The 19083-nt window shown below is 49.2% G+C and overlaps 2 protein-coding genes across 10 annotated transcripts; one reads left to right on the top strand and one right to left on the bottom strand.

Moving 5' to 3' along the window:
* Window positions 1-17: 17 nt before the first annotated feature.
* On the bottom strand, window positions 18-18594 carry LOC131109185 (NEDD8 ultimate buster 1-like). Of its 9 annotated transcripts, none has more exons than XM_058060892.1 (18): window positions 18533-18594; window positions 13397-13723; window positions 12800-13323; window positions 6921-12396; window positions 6743-6833; window positions 2817-2937; window positions 2400-2641; window positions 2271-2335; window positions 2035-2202; window positions 1884-1972; window positions 1708-1814; window positions 1440-1626; window positions 1258-1365; window positions 1012-1164; window positions 794-940; window positions 631-708; window positions 404-569; window positions 18-327 (listed from the first exon to the last, which is right to left on the bottom strand). In XM_058060892.1, the coding sequence occupies exons 5-18, from the start codon at window positions 6784-6786 to the stop codon at window positions 185-187; spliced, it is 1818 nt and encodes a 605-aa protein (XP_057916875.1). In that variant the 5' UTR covers window positions 6787-6833; window positions 6921-12396; window positions 12800-13323; window positions 13397-13723; window positions 18533-18594; the 3' UTR covers window positions 18-184. The 9 variants fall into 9 exon arrangements, with proteins under 9 accessions (XP_057916875.1, XP_057916877.1, XP_057916878.1 ...); XM_058060894.1 differs by having other exon boundaries at window positions 6921-6967; XM_058060895.1 differs by having other exon boundaries at window positions 6921-6964.
* LOC131109188 (inhibin beta A chain-like) lies at window positions 9106-15040 on the top strand. The gene is made up of 2 exons (XM_058060903.1): window positions 9106-9853; window positions 12831-15040. Exons 1-2 carry the CDS (start codon window positions 9313-9315, stop codon window positions 13640-13642), a joined length of 1353 nt encoding a protein of 450 aa, XP_057916886.1. The 5' UTR covers window positions 9106-9312; the 3' UTR covers window positions 13643-15040.
* Window positions 18595-19083: the final 489 nt, after the last annotated feature.

Here is a 19083-nt window from a genome sequence, read left to right as displayed (position 1 = left end):
ACTTCCTGTTACAAAGATGACGCCATCATCCTTTATTAGCCTTCGCTTCGCATTGGCATGGAAAGAAAACTACTACAGAACAAAAATACTTCAGAAAATAAAGTTATCTTCATCAAATGACCAACAATCAATAACAATCCCTCATAATCAGCAACAATCAATACCAATCACCAATCGGCGCGTGTTAGACCGTGTGTGCGCTCCCCCGGCTCAGGTAGGTCTTTATGGTGGCGATGAGCTGGCTCTCCTCCTCCAGCGTCAGATCCAAGTAGTCCTCCTCATGGCGGGAAATGTCCTCCAGGACTTCGTTGACCAGCTCGCTGTCATCTGCAAAGAGACACCTGTCAATCATATCACCCGCAGGAAGGGAGGAGGGAGGGAGGGAGGGAGGGAGGTTGCCTGCCTGTCGAGCTGGACGATGTGCTGGGCTCCTCCTCTGAAGGGGGCGTGGCGGTGGCAGAGACCACGCCCTGATTGTCCAAAAGTAGCTGAGTTGCAGATTGGACATCTCCGCCCGTCAGTGCGAGCGCCGCCTCGGACGCCGTTCTATCGAAGCCCAAATACAACAGCTGCACGCACACGCAGCTAATCAATCAATGATCTGATTGACGTGCCACAAAGATCTCGCACCTGCTCCAGCTTCTCTGGACTGGCCGTCTCCTCCATGTTGTTATTGGACTGGAGGGCCTGGCTGGCATCCAGCAGAATCTGATGACCACAAAACAAAAACCAACACAGCATATGAGAGCGTTGTGTTGTCCCACCATATTGAAGACCCTGAACTAGCACTGACCTCAAAGGCTTTGTCCACGTCTCCGTTGGCTTGGTGCAACACCCTGGCCGCATCCTTCTTGGAGTACCCCGCCTCAGTGAGAACCGAGACGTTCGCCATCATGTTCTTCCTCTTTTGACGCTCCCTCTGCTTTAGCTCCTCGCGCTCCTGCTTCCATGAATGATGGCGTCACACCCTTCCGGAGAGACAAAACGTGTTGTTGTATGCCGTGACGTTACCTGTCTCTGGTTGCTGATGAGCATGGCGGCTTCGTGGACGTCACCCTGACAAGCTCTCAGGCCCAGGCGAGCTTCTCTCTCGCTGAAGCCCAGCAGCATCAGCTCCGTCATTTTGTCCGAGTCGGGACACAAGCGTCCATACAGAGACTCCACCTGACACGCACACATCAAAGGTCCACGGGAATATGTGTCGCCAGGACAAAACTAAGGACAAAGGACAAAGCCAAGAGAAGACGCTCATCCTACTTTGGAGAGCTGCTGCCGGGCTTGAAGATCGTTTCCCTCGATGAAAGCCAGCAGACTCTGCAGGAGGTACAGGCGGAGAAACAGCGCTTCCTCCCTGCCCGTGTTTCCCTGGCGACGCACACGGCTGCATCAAAGAAGAGCGGACGGCGACGACCCACCGCCAAGTGCGTGCCTATGCCCACCTTGATCATGAGCAGCCTCTGCTGCCGCTCGCCGTAACATCGCAGGAAGCAGTCCTCAGCTCGCAGCAGACGTCCGCGCCCGTCATCCAGACAGGACAGCGCCTCCAACGCCTGGTAGCACCACACGATGTCCAGCTGCAGGACGCCGTAGTTGTCCACCGAGCCTAACAGCGCCGAGCCGCACTCGCTGCGCATCAACACAGGAACTTAGCATCACCTTAGGCGACCACCACCACCATCATCATCATCATCATCATCACCACCACACCTGAAGTGATGGTCGGCCTGCAGAAGGTGACACAGTGCGTCGTCATGGCGCTTTCTCTTCATGAGGGCACGCCCCTTCTCATGGAAGCCCATGGCCAGGATGAGTGCCTACACACACACACACACACATTATCACAACAGATTTGACCTTTAACCTGACAAGAAGTCTCCACCCACCTTCTTCTCCTTGTGAGGGATCTTTAGCGGGTTCCCCTTCTGGTCAGCCACCTCCAGGAAGGGTGTGGTGTGAGGGTCATCTGTGCCGTCTGACAGCAGAGACACGCCATTCCAGAAGGTGCTACATGAGGTTCTACACGAGAGATCCTACCTCTCTCCGACAGGATCTGGAATCCTCTCTGGGTTCGCTGCACGCTCTCATTCTGGTTCCTGGCCTTGTCGGCCTCCTCGCAGGCCTGCTGGGCGCACTCGGCATCGCTCACCTTCAGCACCATCATCTTGCTGTGGTTCTGCACGCCCTGCTGGTCCAGACGCTGGGCTGAAGACACACAGAACCTTCAGCAAGTTCAGAAAAAGGAGCACCGCCCCCTGGTGGTCTCCACTCACCTGCATTCAAGGTTTTGCCGTTTAGGATCAGTTTGAAGGACTTGAGTCCGAACTCCTCCGTGATCCTTTTGCATATCACATTGTTGAGATCTTTATTGTGTGATCATGCCAACTCGTCAGCGTCCTCACCTGTCCATCAGCACCTGCACCAACACGTCCAGTTTGGTCTCCATGAAGGTCTTGGACTTGCCTGTAGTGCCCGCTTTCTTGCAGTCTCGGGGCAGTAGGAGCTCCAGCGTGGCAACGTTGGTTTCTCGGAAGGTTTGGTTCCTTTTGCCTCTTTTCACCGCCTGAAGACGGATAGACTCCAAAGCGCCCCCGACCTCAGAGACCGGAAGACCCAGCAAGGGGGCATATTGCTCCGCCAGCTCCTGCAACATCATCAACATCAAACTGATGAGCAAGGAACATTTGCTCATTCAAAAATGATATTCATTCTTAGAGCGCCCTCTACTGGACGCACAATGCCAGCTAACTCTCAATGGCTAATGTTAACAACACGCAGCAACATGTCTAATAATAATAACAATAATGGCATTTAGTCACCTGTAGTCGTTGCTGTCCAGGCTGCTCCTCGTCATCTGTGTACGGTGGTTTCCACAACTGGACCTTCTCCTGTTTCAGCAGGTTCTTTAGTTTGGCCTCCATGTTCTGATCAGCCATCATCCTGAGACAGGAGGACAAACACAAAGGATACATTTTAGGAAACATGACTCACGAGACCTTAGAAAACTACTTAGCTCTGTGACGTCACACACACCAGCAAACACAACAAAGATGTAAAAAAAAAGATGAAAATAAAGACGGACGCTTGTTCTTGGCTTACCAAGAGTACGTTTAAGTTTGCTGGCGTCGAGGAAGGAACTTTGACACTTTCAGTTTGTGTCACTCAGGTTTCGTTTTGCCCCTTATGGACGTTAGCAGAGCATGCTAACACGACAGCGTCACAGCTTAGCTTCAAACGAAGCTGGTCTAATTTGACAGAATATGCGAAACTACACATAGCAAAGCCTGCCTACCGCTGCCGTGGACGCTGATAAAGACGTGGCGATATAAACAATGTCTTAAATTTACCTTCTAGTTTCGTCGCTAGTTCAACGGCGAAGAAGTCATGGACTGGATGAGGAGCACGCACTCGCACTGCGTTTCAAAATCCGGTCACCAGACTTCCATAGAAAGAAATCGAGGCAGCCATTTCAGTACGGAGTGACTGCATCTCCACGAGACGATCTTCAGTCTTATACAAATTATGATTTGACATAAAACTACGGAACAAAAATGTACTACTATGTACAATTACATTTTTTCTTTGTGCTTTTTATGGAAATCACGTTTGATAAATAAAGCGCCGAATGTCAGTTGTTTTTAGAAACAACCTGCGATAATGTCACTTCCTGTTTATGTTTTTCGCTGACACGTGGTTTCATGAATGTTACCGTTTAAGTCCGCCACCAGGTGGCAGTACTGACAAGGAAATATGCGGGTTTACACAGTGCTATAAATGCAGAATTATAAAACAAAAAAATTATAGTACACATAATATACATACATATATACACACACATATATATGTACATATACACACAGTATGTACACATAAATGTGTAAATACTGGAATCATGCTAAACATTATGTAATCTCGTTACTAGGCTCTAAAGAGTTTAAGAGTGTAATAATTTAACACTAATGTGATTTTCACTTGAGCACAGTGCATGCTGGGATACATCAGACATTCATCCAAAAACCAGCTGGTCAGGTCCAGTCCTGACAGGAAGGCCGTCATCTGTTCTGGTGTTTTCTTCTACTGACCATCCAGCATGGGGAGTCATTAGCCAGTCAGGAAGGACGAGTGCACTCGTAACGTCTCGTGCAAGTGGAGCACCGGTTCTGTCACTCAGACACCATGAGGTGCATTCAGGGGATTGGGACCTGTCCTTCAAATGAAATGCGAGATGCAAATTTGTGCAGATCTTGCACTTTTTCTTCTGCGTCTTTGACGACTGTCAGGTCCATCACGCCATCGCATCTCGTTTCAAGAATCTGCTTGCACATTCATCATCATCATCATCATCAGTAGCAGCAACAGCAGCACTGAGTCAGTTGGCCGCAGGAAAAAGTTGGGCTTTCCACAACATTCTCAGTCTGAGCGAGGCCCTCTGCAGAGGTCTTCCTGACAGGTGACATGGCGAGCCTGATGACCAATCATCAATCAGCTGCTGGCTGCTGTTGTCATCAGGTCAGCTTTGGAGATCCGTGAGGGGGTCAAACCTCCTCCTGTTTCATTCCTTCACTCGCATGGCATCTTTGACCGAAGCGGCCCACAGCATTGATGTTCTTGGTGTTCTTTTTGAACTTGGACATCAAGTTTGACGGCAACAGTGCAGTGAATTCTAAGTAAAAGGCAACTTCTAGGGCTAGCAGGTGCTTCCATGGTAACATGTTGGGTTCCCACACTGAAGTCAAAACCTCTACGCTGTGGATGTCCCACTCTGCAGCAAAGTGCAGGGGCGTGCGCACGGGCCTCAGAGTTCAGGTGAAGTTCAGCAAGGAGCGTATGTAGGACAGCACGCCGTATAACGGGGCCCGCGTCCAACATCCCCGCGTAACCTCACAGATCTAAATGCGAGCACAGGGTGAGCGGGTTCAAAGACGCACACAATGCTGCGTTCAGTATCCGCTGGGAATAAGCCGCTCCGCCGCCGCCGTCGACTTGTGAGAGCGTTTGAAGCCGTGTGAAGAGTCAGGCGGCGCTCTAATTATTCTCCCCGAGTGCCTACGCCCCGTCATGACCTGCCTTTAACATCTGCAGCTGCAGTGCATCATGGGACGTGCATGTTACATCACATGTCACAGTGACAGCACCCACAATGCACTGGGAACATGAGAGGAAGAACATGAAGAACACGAACGCTGACTGTCATACAGGCGGGGTCGGAGATGGTGACAGAAAATCAATGTCAAATAAAAAAAAAAAACAAGTGTCCCTTTAATTGTGTCGAAAGTAAACTTGAGCTATGATTTATAACTCCACCTCCTCGTGTCCTGACTCGACTCGCCGCTTTCATTCGAAGCTGATCCCCGAGGAGTCAAAGTGGCGGCAAGACAAAGGATCAATGCCCCTCCTCTCTTCAAAGTCCACTCGCCTGAATTGACCCGCCGCTGTTCACCTGAAGCGTCCTCACACATTAAACAGATGAAAACACAAGGAGCCGTTTCAAAGCCCACCAAACATCCGGCTAATTAAATATTCATAGATTAATCTTTGCTTTGTTTTTTCGCGCCGCAGTCGGCTCCGTCCTCATTTACATTCTCGCCACTGCAGCGGAATGTGGGGGTGAGCTTGGGGGGGGGTTCACGTGTCCTCACATGACTTCTACTTTACATGTTGTGATTAACTGAGGACACCCTCTGAAGCCCTCCATGCTGAGTGTTTTTGTGCTTCCCACAGACAAGACATCCCATCTGTGGATTTATCATCACTCGGTCAAGGTCAACACAGGGATGAGCGAAGGTCGTTTGACACGAGTGGAGAAGCTACTGCAGTGATGCACGTTGTCAAAGTTACAACTTTCCCAAGTGACATCACACATGGTTGCCGTTTCCACACTCCGAAGGAATCGCAGGCGGATGCGGAAATAAACCTGTGTGTGCGTGGCGAACAAAAGCGTGTGCACGAGCGGGCATGCTCTGTACATTTTTGGCAAAAGTGGAAACAGATTGAGGAGATCATGTTACGCCAGCTTCCTGTTCCTCGCTTCCTCGTTAACGATGCGCAAACCTGCTTCTGATTAACGCCGGGGTCACAGGTTAGACAGCGACATCGCCCGATCCGATTGGCTGCCGTAAGGAAGCAGTTGTACTCCTGGCTCGTGAAAAACGCCCCACCAGCTCATCCGTGACATCATTATTGCCGCTTTTTATTTGTGCTAATTACAGGCTAGCGGAAACACTGCGGTTGTCGGGGAAAACCTTGCGGTGTGTCGGCCACATCTGGTGGCTTGGTCTTTTTACTCGGTGTCATGGAAACAGATAAATAAGCCAGGAGAGCCCGCATAGGCCTCTTTTGTGACTCAGCAAGGTGCGTGGTTAGCACAGGGGTGTCCCAAGTGCAGGCCAGGAGTCATTTCGGCTCAATTGTTTTTAACACGTTTTGTTCAGATAGCATAGCATATATTGACCTACATGGGATTACTTTTCGCATCTGTAATGCTAAACGTGGGCACCCTGCATCCTTACATTTTTCTGTAGACGTTTGTAGAAAAGGTTTGGACATCCCTGTGGTATACACATCCATGTCTACAGAGAGTTGGCATCACTTCACTATCACACAAAAAGCAGGTGAGTCAGGGAGTTTCTCTGACTTGACTCACTGAGGAAAGTGAACGCAGACGACAACTTTGTGTGCTCACACATGTACACACACCTGTGTGTTTGAATCAGCAAGATTTGGTTGAACATCTTTCATTACTCACGTCTTCAACACGTCATCAGGCTGTCGACCTGATGCTGACGTCATCCCACTTGTGCTGGTGAGGAGTGGCGTCGAGGAGAAAGGAGGCGTGGCTTGACAAAAGCAAGGAAAAAGTCCATGAGCAACAGCAGCACAGCGACATTTTTCAAAATAAAAGGAAGAGATGATAAAGTACTCACTGAGTGACCGTAAGCACGTCAACTAGAAGAAAACACGTCACAATCTTCTGGGAAGAGAAACAATCTGAAGTAGTTCGATGTTTATGTTGATCAAACGCTGAATCAGCACCCACAGAACACACACACACACTTGGCGAGCCAGAAGTGTGTGTGCATGTGTGTGAGTTGGACAAAGGAGCTCAGTCAGGTGACAATCAAACGTGACCCCCGCAAGATCACACTGAGCAGAACCAGGAGGGACTTGTTGGAGTCACAAAGTCCGGCTGGGAAACCGCATCCTTCTCCCGCCTCCTCCCCTCTGGCTGTCTCCCATCATTTCCTGCTCCTGTTTGGACACTTTGCATATGGCGCTTTGGCGTGGACACACACTGACCTCATGAGCATTCTCCTACGCACACACACACATGCACACACACACACACACACACAGGAGAGTTGTTATGGATATCGATGGCCCCCATCATCAGCGTGGCAAACGAGGTCAGCACTATGGTCACCATGACTGCATGTGATGACTCGTCAGTATCAGTGGCAACATCCATCTCCAAGGGTGATCTTACAGGGAAATTCTCCACAGGAAGTTGTGTCATATCAACTTTGTTTTCTTTTTAAACCGAGTCACCGAGGCAAGGTCTTCCCGACATCTTCATCCTTCCCTTTCAATAACCAAGAGAGAGGTCTGATGACCTGTCAATCACAAAGTGTTGGAGGCCAGGTATGTGAAGCACTACACTACCAGCTTCCTAAAATCCTTTACACCTGTTTCATCCTGTTCTCGATCTGATGCCACGTTGTCACTGCGGGAGATGACAGCTGGCATCCACTAGATGTCACACTTTCATCTGCATTTCATCAGGTGGTTTGGGAGAAGGTCAAAGGTTAAAGAGTGACGCTGCAACACTGCCAAGTGAGAGGAGGAAACGCAAGTTGTCTTCTCACGTGTTCTGACCCGTCGTCCTTCACCCCACACGTAGTCTGTCCATCCTTTATGGGCAGACATCAAGCCTGGATGACTAAAATACACCACAGGGAGCGCCGCGTCACAGCCGCGTTGTTGATGAGAGCGTGCAGACGAGCGTCGAGTCACACAAAAAGTAACTTTTCCACCCTGATGACATCACAGCAGATGTCTGATGGCTTTTTCAATATCCTTTTCAACCACATGGACCACATACGTAAAGCACATCATCAAAACCGTTGAAAGCATTAGAACTATGACTGTCTTGATGAAATCCTCCTAGAACACCTGGTAGGTCCTAAGAACTATCCCACAATCAGTTCCTCACTCAAGCGGCACACAAAAAAAACTAAGGAAAAAGGTGGCATTTTACTCAAGGACTGCCACTGCCCTTGATGGACAGCGTGCCAGGGTGCCAGGGTGCCAGGGTGCCAGGGTGCCAGGGTGCCAGGGTGCCAGGGTGCCAGGGTGAGTTAGCAATGCAGCCCTGGACAGTGAGGCATGATGGTCTTTTCTTTTGACTTGTCCTTGTTTCGTGCATGAATGGATCATGGCTTTTTGATTTGATGTATGCATGGTGCACAAGGTCTGCATGTGTCCAAAAGATTCTCCCAGAGAATGAATTATTTTTTTGTAGAATCCTGCATTTCTATTCTTCAATTAGACCTCCCTTGTACCCCTTTGACCAGAACATCACAGAACCTTCATGTGTACTGTATGGAACATCTACAAGTTGAGCATCACTGGACAACTCTGCTTGGGGCTCAACGGGTGGGAGGTCAACTGGCGGTGGCCCTCCCAAGAAATGACAAGGGTGAAGGTGGGTGGCCATCTGCCTCAAACACATCTTCATCTCACTGATGCAGACACAGGAAAGATGATGTCACACTCACACTAAATAACCGCAGACGGACAGACGGAGAGAGTCAGACGATGTCATTGCAGGAGTTCAGACGGCAGACGGGGGGGTGTAAGGCGGTGGGGGGTGCTTGAGGGGTGTGTTGGGAAAGGAAGGAAGGTAAAAGTTGCAAGCGCCGTGAGTCACACAGAGAGAGAGAGAGAGAGAAAGGGAGACGGGCGAACAGGCAGGAGGGAGAGGATGGGGAGGTTTACCGATGGTGGGAGGCGGCTAGAAACAAGAGCAGCTAGGAGAGAGAGTGAGGCCCCGCCTCCTGGGCTCAAAGCATTCAACTAGTGCGCCAAGGATCCATTCAGCTGAGCGGGAAGAGGAGAGGAAGTGGGATAACTTCAGTCGCTCCTGCAGCTTTCATTCATCTTCTTTGTCTTCTTTCTCGTCCCGCCTCCACGTCGTGCTGCCATCTGTCCCCGAATGTTTCCTCTCTGATACTTTTTCCCTCCACCGGCAACGGAACTTTCCGCTCTCCAAACTTGCACGACTCCCAACTTGAATCAGACTTGAGTCTTCCCGCCACCATGTCCGTCTTCGCTCTGCTCAGTTGCACCGTCCTGCTGCTGCTGCTTCAGAGCGGTCACTCATCCTCGGACCTGACGCCGCGCTCCCTGACCGTCTACCCTCATCGGCAGCCCGACTCCGCCTCCAACGGCCATTGTCCATCCTGCGCCCTGGCTCGGATGCGCAGGAACGAGGGGGGTCCGGAGCCACAGGAGGATGCGGCGGGGCACGAAGAAGAGGAGGAGGCTCAGCAGGATGTGGTGGAGGCGGTAAAGAGGCACATCCTCAACATGCTGCACCTCCAGGCCCGGCCCAACATCACCCGGCCCGTGCCCCGCGCCGCCCTCCTCAACGCCCTGCGCAAGCTGCACGTGGGCCGCGTCGCCGAAGACGGCAGCGTGCACATCGAGGGGGAGCCTGAGGGGAGAAGGCGGGGAGGTCGGGGGGGCGGTGGTGCAGGAGGAGGAGGAGGGGGAGGAGCGGTGGCCGTGGCAGCAGGTACTCGGATGCGAGATGACGATGCGCAAGACACGACGGAGATCATCACCTTTGCCGAGGCTGGTGAGTGTGTTTGTGGGAGAGAGTGTGAATGCAGACATGCAGGTGGAATGAAGTCGGTGGGCGGCACACGCGCACACACACACGCGCGCACACACACACACAGAGACACACACACAGTGTGTGATCATCTCCATGCCGTTTTCAAAGAATATTTCATGATTTGCTTGAACACGGAGATTTGTGTGTGTATGTCACATCAAAACACTCAGGTGGAGAGCAGGTGGTGACCTTTGACCCCAAGTGCAAAAGCAGGATTAGGGTGCATCCTGGACTTCAAACAAGCCAACTGTATGCTAAATATCCCAAAGTAGCTTCGCCTGGTCAGGCTGACATTGTGCTGCTAACTTGCACGCTGGCGGTGTCTCTTTGTTGTCTCTTGAAGTTTCCAAGCGAGTCCAGTGCTTTAGTAGTCATGCTCAGGGTGTCCACTGGAGGGCGCCGTCCTTCAAACATCTCTGGGCACAGCGAGTGAGTGTGCGTTCCATGAGTGGAGCTTTAAATAGAAGCTGATATGAAAAAAAAGTGTTGTTGTGCAGTTGAACACAACCCGCCGTGAGAATACTTTGCACCCAGCCACTCACATCTTTGTCAGGGACAAGTGATGCGTTCAGGGACTCGGTAATTAATTGGGCCGGCGGAGACGGCCAGAGGAGAGACAACTGGATTCTTGGCGGCGTTGTGGACGTCCGTTTACCAGCTCACACACAAAATGTGTGTTTGTGTGTGTCAGTTCTTCTGCTCTTTCCCGGCTTGTGTCCACCCGGCACACAGAGGACAATTAGGCTAATTGGACTTAATTGAACACATCATTAGCGACATTCCACAGAGCACTTTCATCTTTGAGCTGCTCCATGTCGTCCATGTTGGCCAGCCCATAGACGCTCTTTGTTGCTCCTCAGCTGAGATTCAAACTAGCAACTCTCCGGGGAGAAAAATAAACTTGCCGTCTTTTTTGCTCATCAGCCTGCTGACCTGCTTTCATCTTTTTCCTTTCTTTGGCGCTCTCTCGCTCACACTGCCGCTCACTTCCTGTGATGCCACCGGGCTTCCTGCTGCTGGGTTGTTTGGATGTTTTGATGCACCAGTTGCTGCCAAAGATGTCCTATATCTGAGGTCATGGCTCACTCGTAGTAAACAACAGCAAGTCTTTCTTCTTGACCAATCGGACGCAACCAGCCACAGGTGGGGGTGTGGTTGTCGGGATGGGGATGTTGCAACGACCAAGTCACTGAGGTTGTTTTCAAGTGAATAAACAAAGCCTTAGCCTTGGTCAGGTGTTGGATGCAGTTTCTGGGAAAGCAGTCAGAGCCACACATTTGTGGTCTGTCTTGACATCTGTCCCTGCATGACCTTTCACCTTAGCTTCCTAGCAGACCGTTAACAACAGGACAGCTTTTGGTGTCATAGCATGCTGTTAGCTTAGCATGTTGATCACCTTCACAATATGCACAACTAACAGTATCAATGTGCTTAAATAACTGCTAGTGGTCAGTGATTGACAGGTGACAACCGCCTGAGCTGATTGCTTGTGATGGGTGTAGCTTCCACATAAAGGGTGTAAACATCTTTTCTTTTCCTGTCTGGGAATAATCCCGTCTGTCTCTGTGCTTTGATCCACCCGAGTGGAAAAGCTCACCATGAATAAGCCACAGAGAGATGGATGTTTTTTTCCGCTGTGTTTCGGGCGTGAGTCCTCTTTTTCAGATGATGAGGAGCAAATTTGGCGCTTGAAGACATTCCTCTTGTCAAAAGGCGAAGCTGCTGGCCACTTTTGTTTACCAGCTGTTTGATGGAGGATTTTCCTGCATTTTTCCGCTGCGAGCATGTATGCTTGTGTGTATCTTCGTGCACGTGTGTATATACATGCACATGACTGCCGACTCACATGTGGTGCCAATCAAGTGGAGAGGGCGTCGACTCTGGAGTGCATTTGTGTCCTTTGAGCCTGACAGTCATCAATAAGGGAAAAGGCGCTCTTCATTTCTCCAAAAAAAAAAAAAACAGGATGCTTTTCATGTGGTTTCTTATTTTCCATTGAGGACCAGGACCAAATGTTGAATGACACAACACTGAACTGCACCAATTTCCACAAGCTAGCACGCAACAGCGTGGCTAGCTGCAAGTCGGATGACGGTCATAAACCAGCTTGTTGCCGCTGCACATGTGTGAGTGTGACATACACACACAACAAATGCTGTGTCTTCTTTTGTGTCAGGACAATGGGACACACTTTGAGTCAACACACTCCGCCCGATGTGCTGGCTTAAGGTTCGCCCCCTGTGTCCGCATAGGTTGCACTTGTAGTACTACTACTACTACTACTTTGACTCAGCTCTTTGAAAAAGTTAAGCAATCATGTCAGCTGACATGCTCAATGTGTCCTACAGTGAGGCGTTCAAGGCCATCCGATCGTGTGGTAAAAAGCACACACAGTTGCCATCGTTACCCGCCATCACTGTGACCACACGTGTGCGACTCTCAGACATAAACACATTTCCTGCGCAGACGCTCAGACATGTTGCACATTCCAGCTCCAGTTTGACCTGGTGAGAGGGAGAGAGGGATGCATTCACTGACACCCTCCTTGTAAGCTGCAAACACGGCACACGAGTCCACTGAGAGACAATGAATGAACACAGAGGGACGGTGACTGTGATGTAAGCGAGATAATCGCCTCCGAATAGCCGCTAAAATTGTGTTAATGGCCCGCCTCCGCACACGCTCTCTCACACGACACGGCAGAGCGTCGCTGACATCCACAGAGTCCCAGTCGTGACTCGGACTTTGTGTATTTGTGTTCATGACGCCCACCAGTGAGAGATTGCAGGGAGGGAAAGATTGTTATGTAAGCAGGTGACCACTGATGAGCTCCACGGCGGCCTGAAGGCCTCAGGGAGACTTCTGGAAAGTGTGTGTGCCTCTGTGCGTGAGTGTTGCCATGGTTACCTGCATCTGACCGTGTCTCTGTGTCTCTCAGGTGAGGCTCGGGATGTGGTGACCTTCGTGCTGTCCAAGGATGGCGGCGGCGCCGAGGTGTCGCTGGTCGAGCAGGCCAATGTGTGGCTCTTCCTGCGATTGGCCAAGAACAACCGCAGTCGTGCCAAGGTCGCCATCCGCCTCCTCCAGCGTGGTGCAGGATCATCTTCACCGCAGGATGATGTCTTCTTGGTGGAAAAAACGGTGGACACTCGACGCAGCGGCTGGCACACCTTCCCGGTGTCGGCGGCAGTCCAGGCGCTGCTGGAGCGTCCGGACGGCGCAGAGTTAAGCATCCGGGTGTCTTGCCCGCTCTGTGCCGGCGTTGGCGCCACACCTGTGCTCGTTTCTGGTGGGGACGCGTCTCAGCGCAGCAGCCAACGGGAACAATCCCACCGGCCCTTCCTGATGGCGGTGGTGCGGCCGGAGGATGGCGGGGACTTGCGGCGGCGCAGGAAGCGCGGCCTGGAGTGCGACGGGAAGGTCCGCGTGTGCTGCAAACGACAGTTCTACGTTAACTTCAAAGACATCGGCTGGAATGACTGGATCATCGCGCCAAGCGGTTACCATGCCAACTACTGCGAGGGCGAGTGCCCGTCCCACGTGGCCAGCATCACGGGCTCGGCGCTGTCCTTCCACTCGACAGTCATCAGCCATTACCGCATGCGGGGCTACAGCCCCTTCCAGAACATGCGCTCGTGCTGCGTGCCGACGCGGCTGCGTGCCATGTCCATGCTCTACTACAACGAGGAGCACAAGATCATCAAGAAGGACATCCACAACATGATCGTGGACGAGTGCGGATGCTCCTAGACGCCGGGGGACCCCATGGGACGTTAGAACCGAGCCGGGCGCTGGGTCATGTCCGGGTCGCGCTCCTCCATCCTTGCGGCACTTTCAGACAAAAAGAAGAAGAAAAAAAAAGAATATTAATATATTTTTGTTAAGAATGGCGTGGGCGTGGCCTATTTATGTGGCTAAGGCCATGTTGGAGCTCGCGTGACAGCGAGTCTGACACACAACAAACTATGCAACATGTTGATGTATTAGCTTCTGCTCCCTTCTGTTTGTTGACTCTTTTCTAAACGTACCGGGAAGAAAGACGTGTGTGTCTGTGTGTGCGTGTGTCTGTGTGTGCGTATGTGCGTGTTGAGATTACTTGAATGAAACAAGTTGGCTTGGCTGCTGGAACCAAACACTTCTGTTACCGTGGTTACCATGTTGATATTCTAATGTTTACTGTCACTAAATATATTAATAATATTATTGTTCATGTTAATAATAATAATAATAGTTTAGTTGCATTTGTGTTTTTTTATACGTGTTGTTGAGTACAAATGATTTTGCACTATAGCGAGACTACAGGTCACAGGTTTGATCCCCGTCTTTAAATTGAAAAAAAAATGTCTGCTGACATTAGCTTAGCAGCGAGCTAATTGCCATGATACAATTGGACTGGTCAAACGTTCACCAGCTTTTAGTTCTTTTGAGACACCAAAGAGGCTCGAGTCTGTGTGTGTGTGTGTGTGTGCGCGCATGTGAATGACAAGGTGAAGATGCTGGTCAGTGAAAAAGTTTCGCAAAGAGGACGACTGGTGTTTGGCTGAGTTGATGTCCCTCCTACTTTTCCCACAACGCTTTACTCTCGACCATCCACACTGGACCGTTTTTGGAGGGGCATTTCCAGGATTTCACCAAAAAGTGTTTTGTTTGTGCTACTTTCTTACTCTCCCCGACATCTTGGACATGCTCACGGATCCCAAGTGAAAGAAAAAAAACACAATCCAATATATCAAGAGTAAAAGTTTGTTTTGTCGACACTGAACAAAAACAACAACAAAAAAAGACGAAGAATAAAAAGCCTATTTTTTATTCTGTAAATATGGAACTCATGGCTTTGTTGTACAAAATGTGCTTGTGACATTTTATGATCTAATTTATTGGACTTTTCTGCTTCACATTAAAGTTTCAAAGAAGAAAACACAAATGTCTGACTTTCCTGCACCACTTCACAATTTTTAAAGAGCTGCACACATGCAATGAAACAATATCATGTACTTTTAGCGATGAGTTAGCAACGTTAGCACGCCGCATTTTAGAATGGATGTCATTTGGCTTTGATCTCATGGTGCCGTACTATTATGTCATTCATCCATCCATTTTCTATAGCGCTTGTCCCCATCAGGATCACGGTGAGCTGGAGCCTAACTCATTATTTTATGTTGCCTATTACTAAGCCATGCAGCATCCACTTCCTTACATAATGCAGTGCAGGTCAAACAACATGTAAATACTGTAAATGAATGGCTAATTGAGGCTGACCCATCGTGTAAGCGCTGCACACACAGTATGTTTTCATTGCTTTGGCACCACCATCAGGTCACTGACTACATTTACTGTCCAGATAAACGAACACACACACACACACACACACAGGCATGCATGCACACATGCGCGCTCACGCATAATCGCAATCTGCTGTGTTTTTTAATTTCCTGTTCTGCTCACTTTACTCAGCAGTTGTCAAAATAGGATTAAGAGCGTTTAATGAAGGAGGAAATGACACACACACACCTCACGTGACCTGCCTGCTCTCATGTCCTCATCCTCAGTGTCCTCATCACGTCTCCCCAACCTCAACATCCAACACCCAGTCTTAGGCCGGAGTTAGCATGATTGGAGGCAGGCTCACAGTGGCTTTCTAGACTGTTGGGGTTCAGATCAGGTCAGAAAAGTTTCTTTCATAGATGGCAAAAGTGTAAGCGTCCAACTATCCGTGTGTGCGTGCATGTGGGTCAGATGGTCCGTCTAGACACGCGTGTGCGCTGATCAGAGTGTGGCATGTCTACGTCTCGTCAGTCTAGCCAACCAGCTCAGGGCGACGACCTGTCTCACGCTGACGGCAGTGGCGGCGGCGACGCCGGTGCGCCCACACGTCCCGTCGTCACACCGCAACACGTGCACGCGCACGCACACAAACTGACACACGGCGATGAGTCATGCTGTGAATCACGGGGACAGCGACTTAGCCAAGAGCTGTTTGATTGTTTACATTTTGTGTTGTATTTGGAGTGAAGTAATCCTTTAGATCTTGAGACCTTTAGACCTTTGGCCTGAACTGAGCTTTCTGCATCAAAGTCTAGCTCTGTCTCCAGATGATGCTGGTCGTATAGTACATGAGAACACCCACATTAAGCCTAGCCCACATTAAGCCTATATATAATATTATATTCCAGAACCTTCCTAATAATTCCATACAATTTGATATAAAGGGCGTTGACCTCCTTTACACAAATACACTACAGATTTGCTTCAATCTAATAAACATGAGAGTTTATATAACTTGCCGTTTGAAAAAATGCAGAAAGTTCTTCAATAAATTGTCAATGAGTATTGTGCACATCGTGTCGGTCCATGTGAATGGTAAAGAACCTTCCAGAAGTCAAACTGGGCTCAGAACACGAAGAAAGCTGATGACACGACAGCCAGCTAATCGCTTCTTTTTCGTGTCTGAAAGGGTGGGGTACCCCTGAGTCAGGGGTGTTCCCACCTCAGAGACCAACTATTATTCAAAGCAAGAAAAGAACATTTGCCAATGTTCCACGCTGCAATCTTCACTCCGCTCATCCTCTTCTTACACAGCACTAATAGCGAGCTAATGACGTGACAGTTTGCATATCCAACCATGGCCAACCTCCACGTAGGAGCTTACGATATTCAGAATCGACCCAAGACGTATTCAACAAGACTATGGAACCAATGAACTGTGGCTGTGTTTCAAATTGTGCACACACACATATTCTATGCATTAGTGCGTTCACTGAGTTCGGCAAATGCGGTGACCTGTCAGCACCTGGATGTTGTACTTGAACCGGTCAAAATGGTGAGCGTGAAGTGATGGACGCTACCATCTGAGCTATGTAGCAGAAGGACTTATTGGAAATAATGACGGCTCAGGACAGCTCAACACACAGTGGTGGAAAGTGGTCAACGGAGGAAGAAGCATGTACATGTTGCTATCATCATTTCTCAATGACAGCAATCGATTTGGGACAGCACTTCATTGTCAAAATGTGTGCTCTCAAGAAGTAAGTACATAGTGTACATAATATACATACTTATTGAAGTGTACTCATAGAAGTGAGACAATAGCTTTGACTGAACCACGAGAGCCCACAGAGTCAACCTAAGAGGCTTCAGACAACAAGAGGTTCCTTTCAAAAGCTCGTGAGAAGTTTGGAGGAAGACAAGCAGTCCCAGTTAGAAGCAATAACGGGAGTGATGGTTCCACTGGGAGCACTGAGTCACTTTGGCTGACCCGCGCCTGACTTTCAGGTCTGGGAAACACATCGGAAACGTCATCCACAGACACAAAGAGCAGAGGATCAGCAAGCAGGAGAAAGTAAATAAGTCCTTTTTTTGCTGCTCTTCAATCTTCACACCTCTATGTGTGTGTGTGTGTGTGTGTGTGTGTGTGTGTGTGTTTATGCGGTGTTACGGGAGGTTGCACACACCTGTGCTCTCGTAGAAAGATTTACAACAAGGCAGCTCGTCAGCTGGTCCAAGAAGTGCTAATGAGCAGCGAGGGAAAAGCCCGGCTTTAAATGAAAGAAATGAGGTGTGTCCAATCTATCGGGAGCCATGAAGGGACATTGAAATCTGCCAATCAGCAGTGTTGTTACATGTTTAAGGATCTCCGCCATCAGGACGATACAGACTTCAGCTGGGCTGTGCAGCCATTTGGGCATTTTGGGGATTCCTTCCACAATTCCAGAACATCAGACAAATCCACATCTGTATTTTATAACACGGACCAAGACGGAATAAACAAACCTTGATGATTCACTCTGTGTGACGCTGAGGACACACAGCTGTATTATGACGGCCTGCACCCAACAAGCGTAAACACAACGCACATACACAATGAAATGTTAAGTGTAACAGTGTAATACTCTGTCTGGAATAAGAATTCATCAGCTCTTTAGGTTATTAGCCGGAGCTATGCAAGTTGCTAATTGAGTATGTGTCAAGCGCTCTCTGTGAGTAAAGGCAAGTTAAAGGTTGGGAGGACAGGCATGTTCCAGGTCCAGTTACAAGTAATCTGAATGGAAAAGTAACAAAGTTAACTTGTTCCGGCAGAGCAGTATATATTCACACATCAGCGCAGCAGAAAGTAAACACTTACTGGAATGTTCCATCATGAGACGAACAAAACTATTTCCTGACCCTCACAAATTCCTTCATCAATTAGGAAACGAACAGAGACTGTGTCCTATTGTTTTGCTGTTGTTTGTTGCAACTTTGAACTCTGTCCGTCAGAGTTCAACTGGAGGTCGGGTGTGCAAAGGGGGCTGCGGTGCGGTGGGGTGGTGGTGTGGTGCTCGGGGGGAAGGTGCTGCAGGATTTAATTGGACCGTGAGTCTGACTAGTGCACAGCAAAGAGGAGAAAACAAATAAAAAGAAGCGCTTTTTTTTCCTGCAGGGTGCACATGATCTTGTTAAGTCAACGCTGTCAATCATGACGCTAATTACCGATTGTACTCACGACCTCATGGTCAGAACTATGACAGATTTTTATCAAGAACTTATAAAAAGCATGCACGGATGACATGAGGACAGGCAAAGGAGAAAAAGCACAGAGTGGATGAAGGGTGGGGTCTTAATGAGGCCTAATTAGTGCTCCAAACAAGTCGAGTGAGTCACCTTCAAACTGAACACCACTGCCGCTGAAGACGCTTTGTTCCGTTTGCTTTCCGGAATCCTTCCTGGACACACAAAACAACAAGTGAGACATGAAATCTAAACAACTCCCATGTTCAATTTAGTGCATTACAGACACTAACAAACATGCTCCACTTGTTGCTAGGCAGGAATTTGAGGAGAAAATACAGGAAGTCATAAAATAACCACAGTCATTCTGATTTAACTGTTTCTGATAAATGATGAGGTTTGACAAACAATATTTAAAATGGATAATCGCTCATAAACGCCCCTCTCACGGCCATTAGTGACGCAGGCCAGCAGCACCAAGGTGAGCATCAATCAACCAATGAGGTCACAGTATGACAGGCCACCAGGTGGCTTTGCCATCGATATTATTATGTTTTTAAGTGATGCATCTTTTCTGCTGCTGCTTCTGCACGACCTCCAATGGAACACTAGCAGCTAGCGAGGTGTGCAAACATGGCCAACTAACGATTGATGAGAAAGTCACAACATTTGAAAATGGCTCTGCTGGATGGATCTCATTTCCT

Source organism: Doryrhamphus excisus, chromosome 21 (assembly GCF_030265055.1).
Source record: "Doryrhamphus excisus isolate RoL2022-K1 chromosome 21, RoL_Dexc_1.0, whole genome shotgun sequence".
Taxonomy (NCBI): domain Eukaryota; kingdom Metazoa; phylum Chordata; class Actinopteri; order Syngnathiformes; family Syngnathidae; genus Doryrhamphus; species Doryrhamphus excisus.
This window is presented reverse-complemented; position numbering and strand designations above follow the sequence as displayed.

What these genes read in the sequence shown, in the direction of transcription:
- LOC131109185 (XM_058060891.1), bottom strand. Translation starts at nt 6,786, where the DNA reads ATGACGTCAGCATCAGGTCGACAGCCTGATGACGTGTTGAAGAC. An exon ending in AGAGGCTGCTCATGATCAAG is followed by an intron (nt 1,366 to 1,439) that starts GTGGGCATAGGC and finishes GTGCGTCGCCAG; the next exon opens with GGAAACACGGGCAGGGAGGA. An exon ending in CACATCGTCCAGCTCGACAG is followed by an intron (nt 328 to 403) that starts GCAGGCAACCTC and finishes GTCTCTTTGCAG; the next exon opens with ATGACAGCGAGCTGGTCAAC.
- LOC131109188 (XM_058060903.1), top strand. Translation starts at nt 9,313, where the DNA reads ATGTCCGTCTTCGCTCTGCTCAGTTGCACCGTCCTGCTGCTGCTGCTT. An exon ending in CATCACCTTTGCCGAGGCTG is followed by an intron (nt 9,854 to 12,830) that starts GTGAGTGTGTTT and finishes TGTGTCTCTCAG; the next exon opens with GTGAGGCTCGGGATGTGGTG.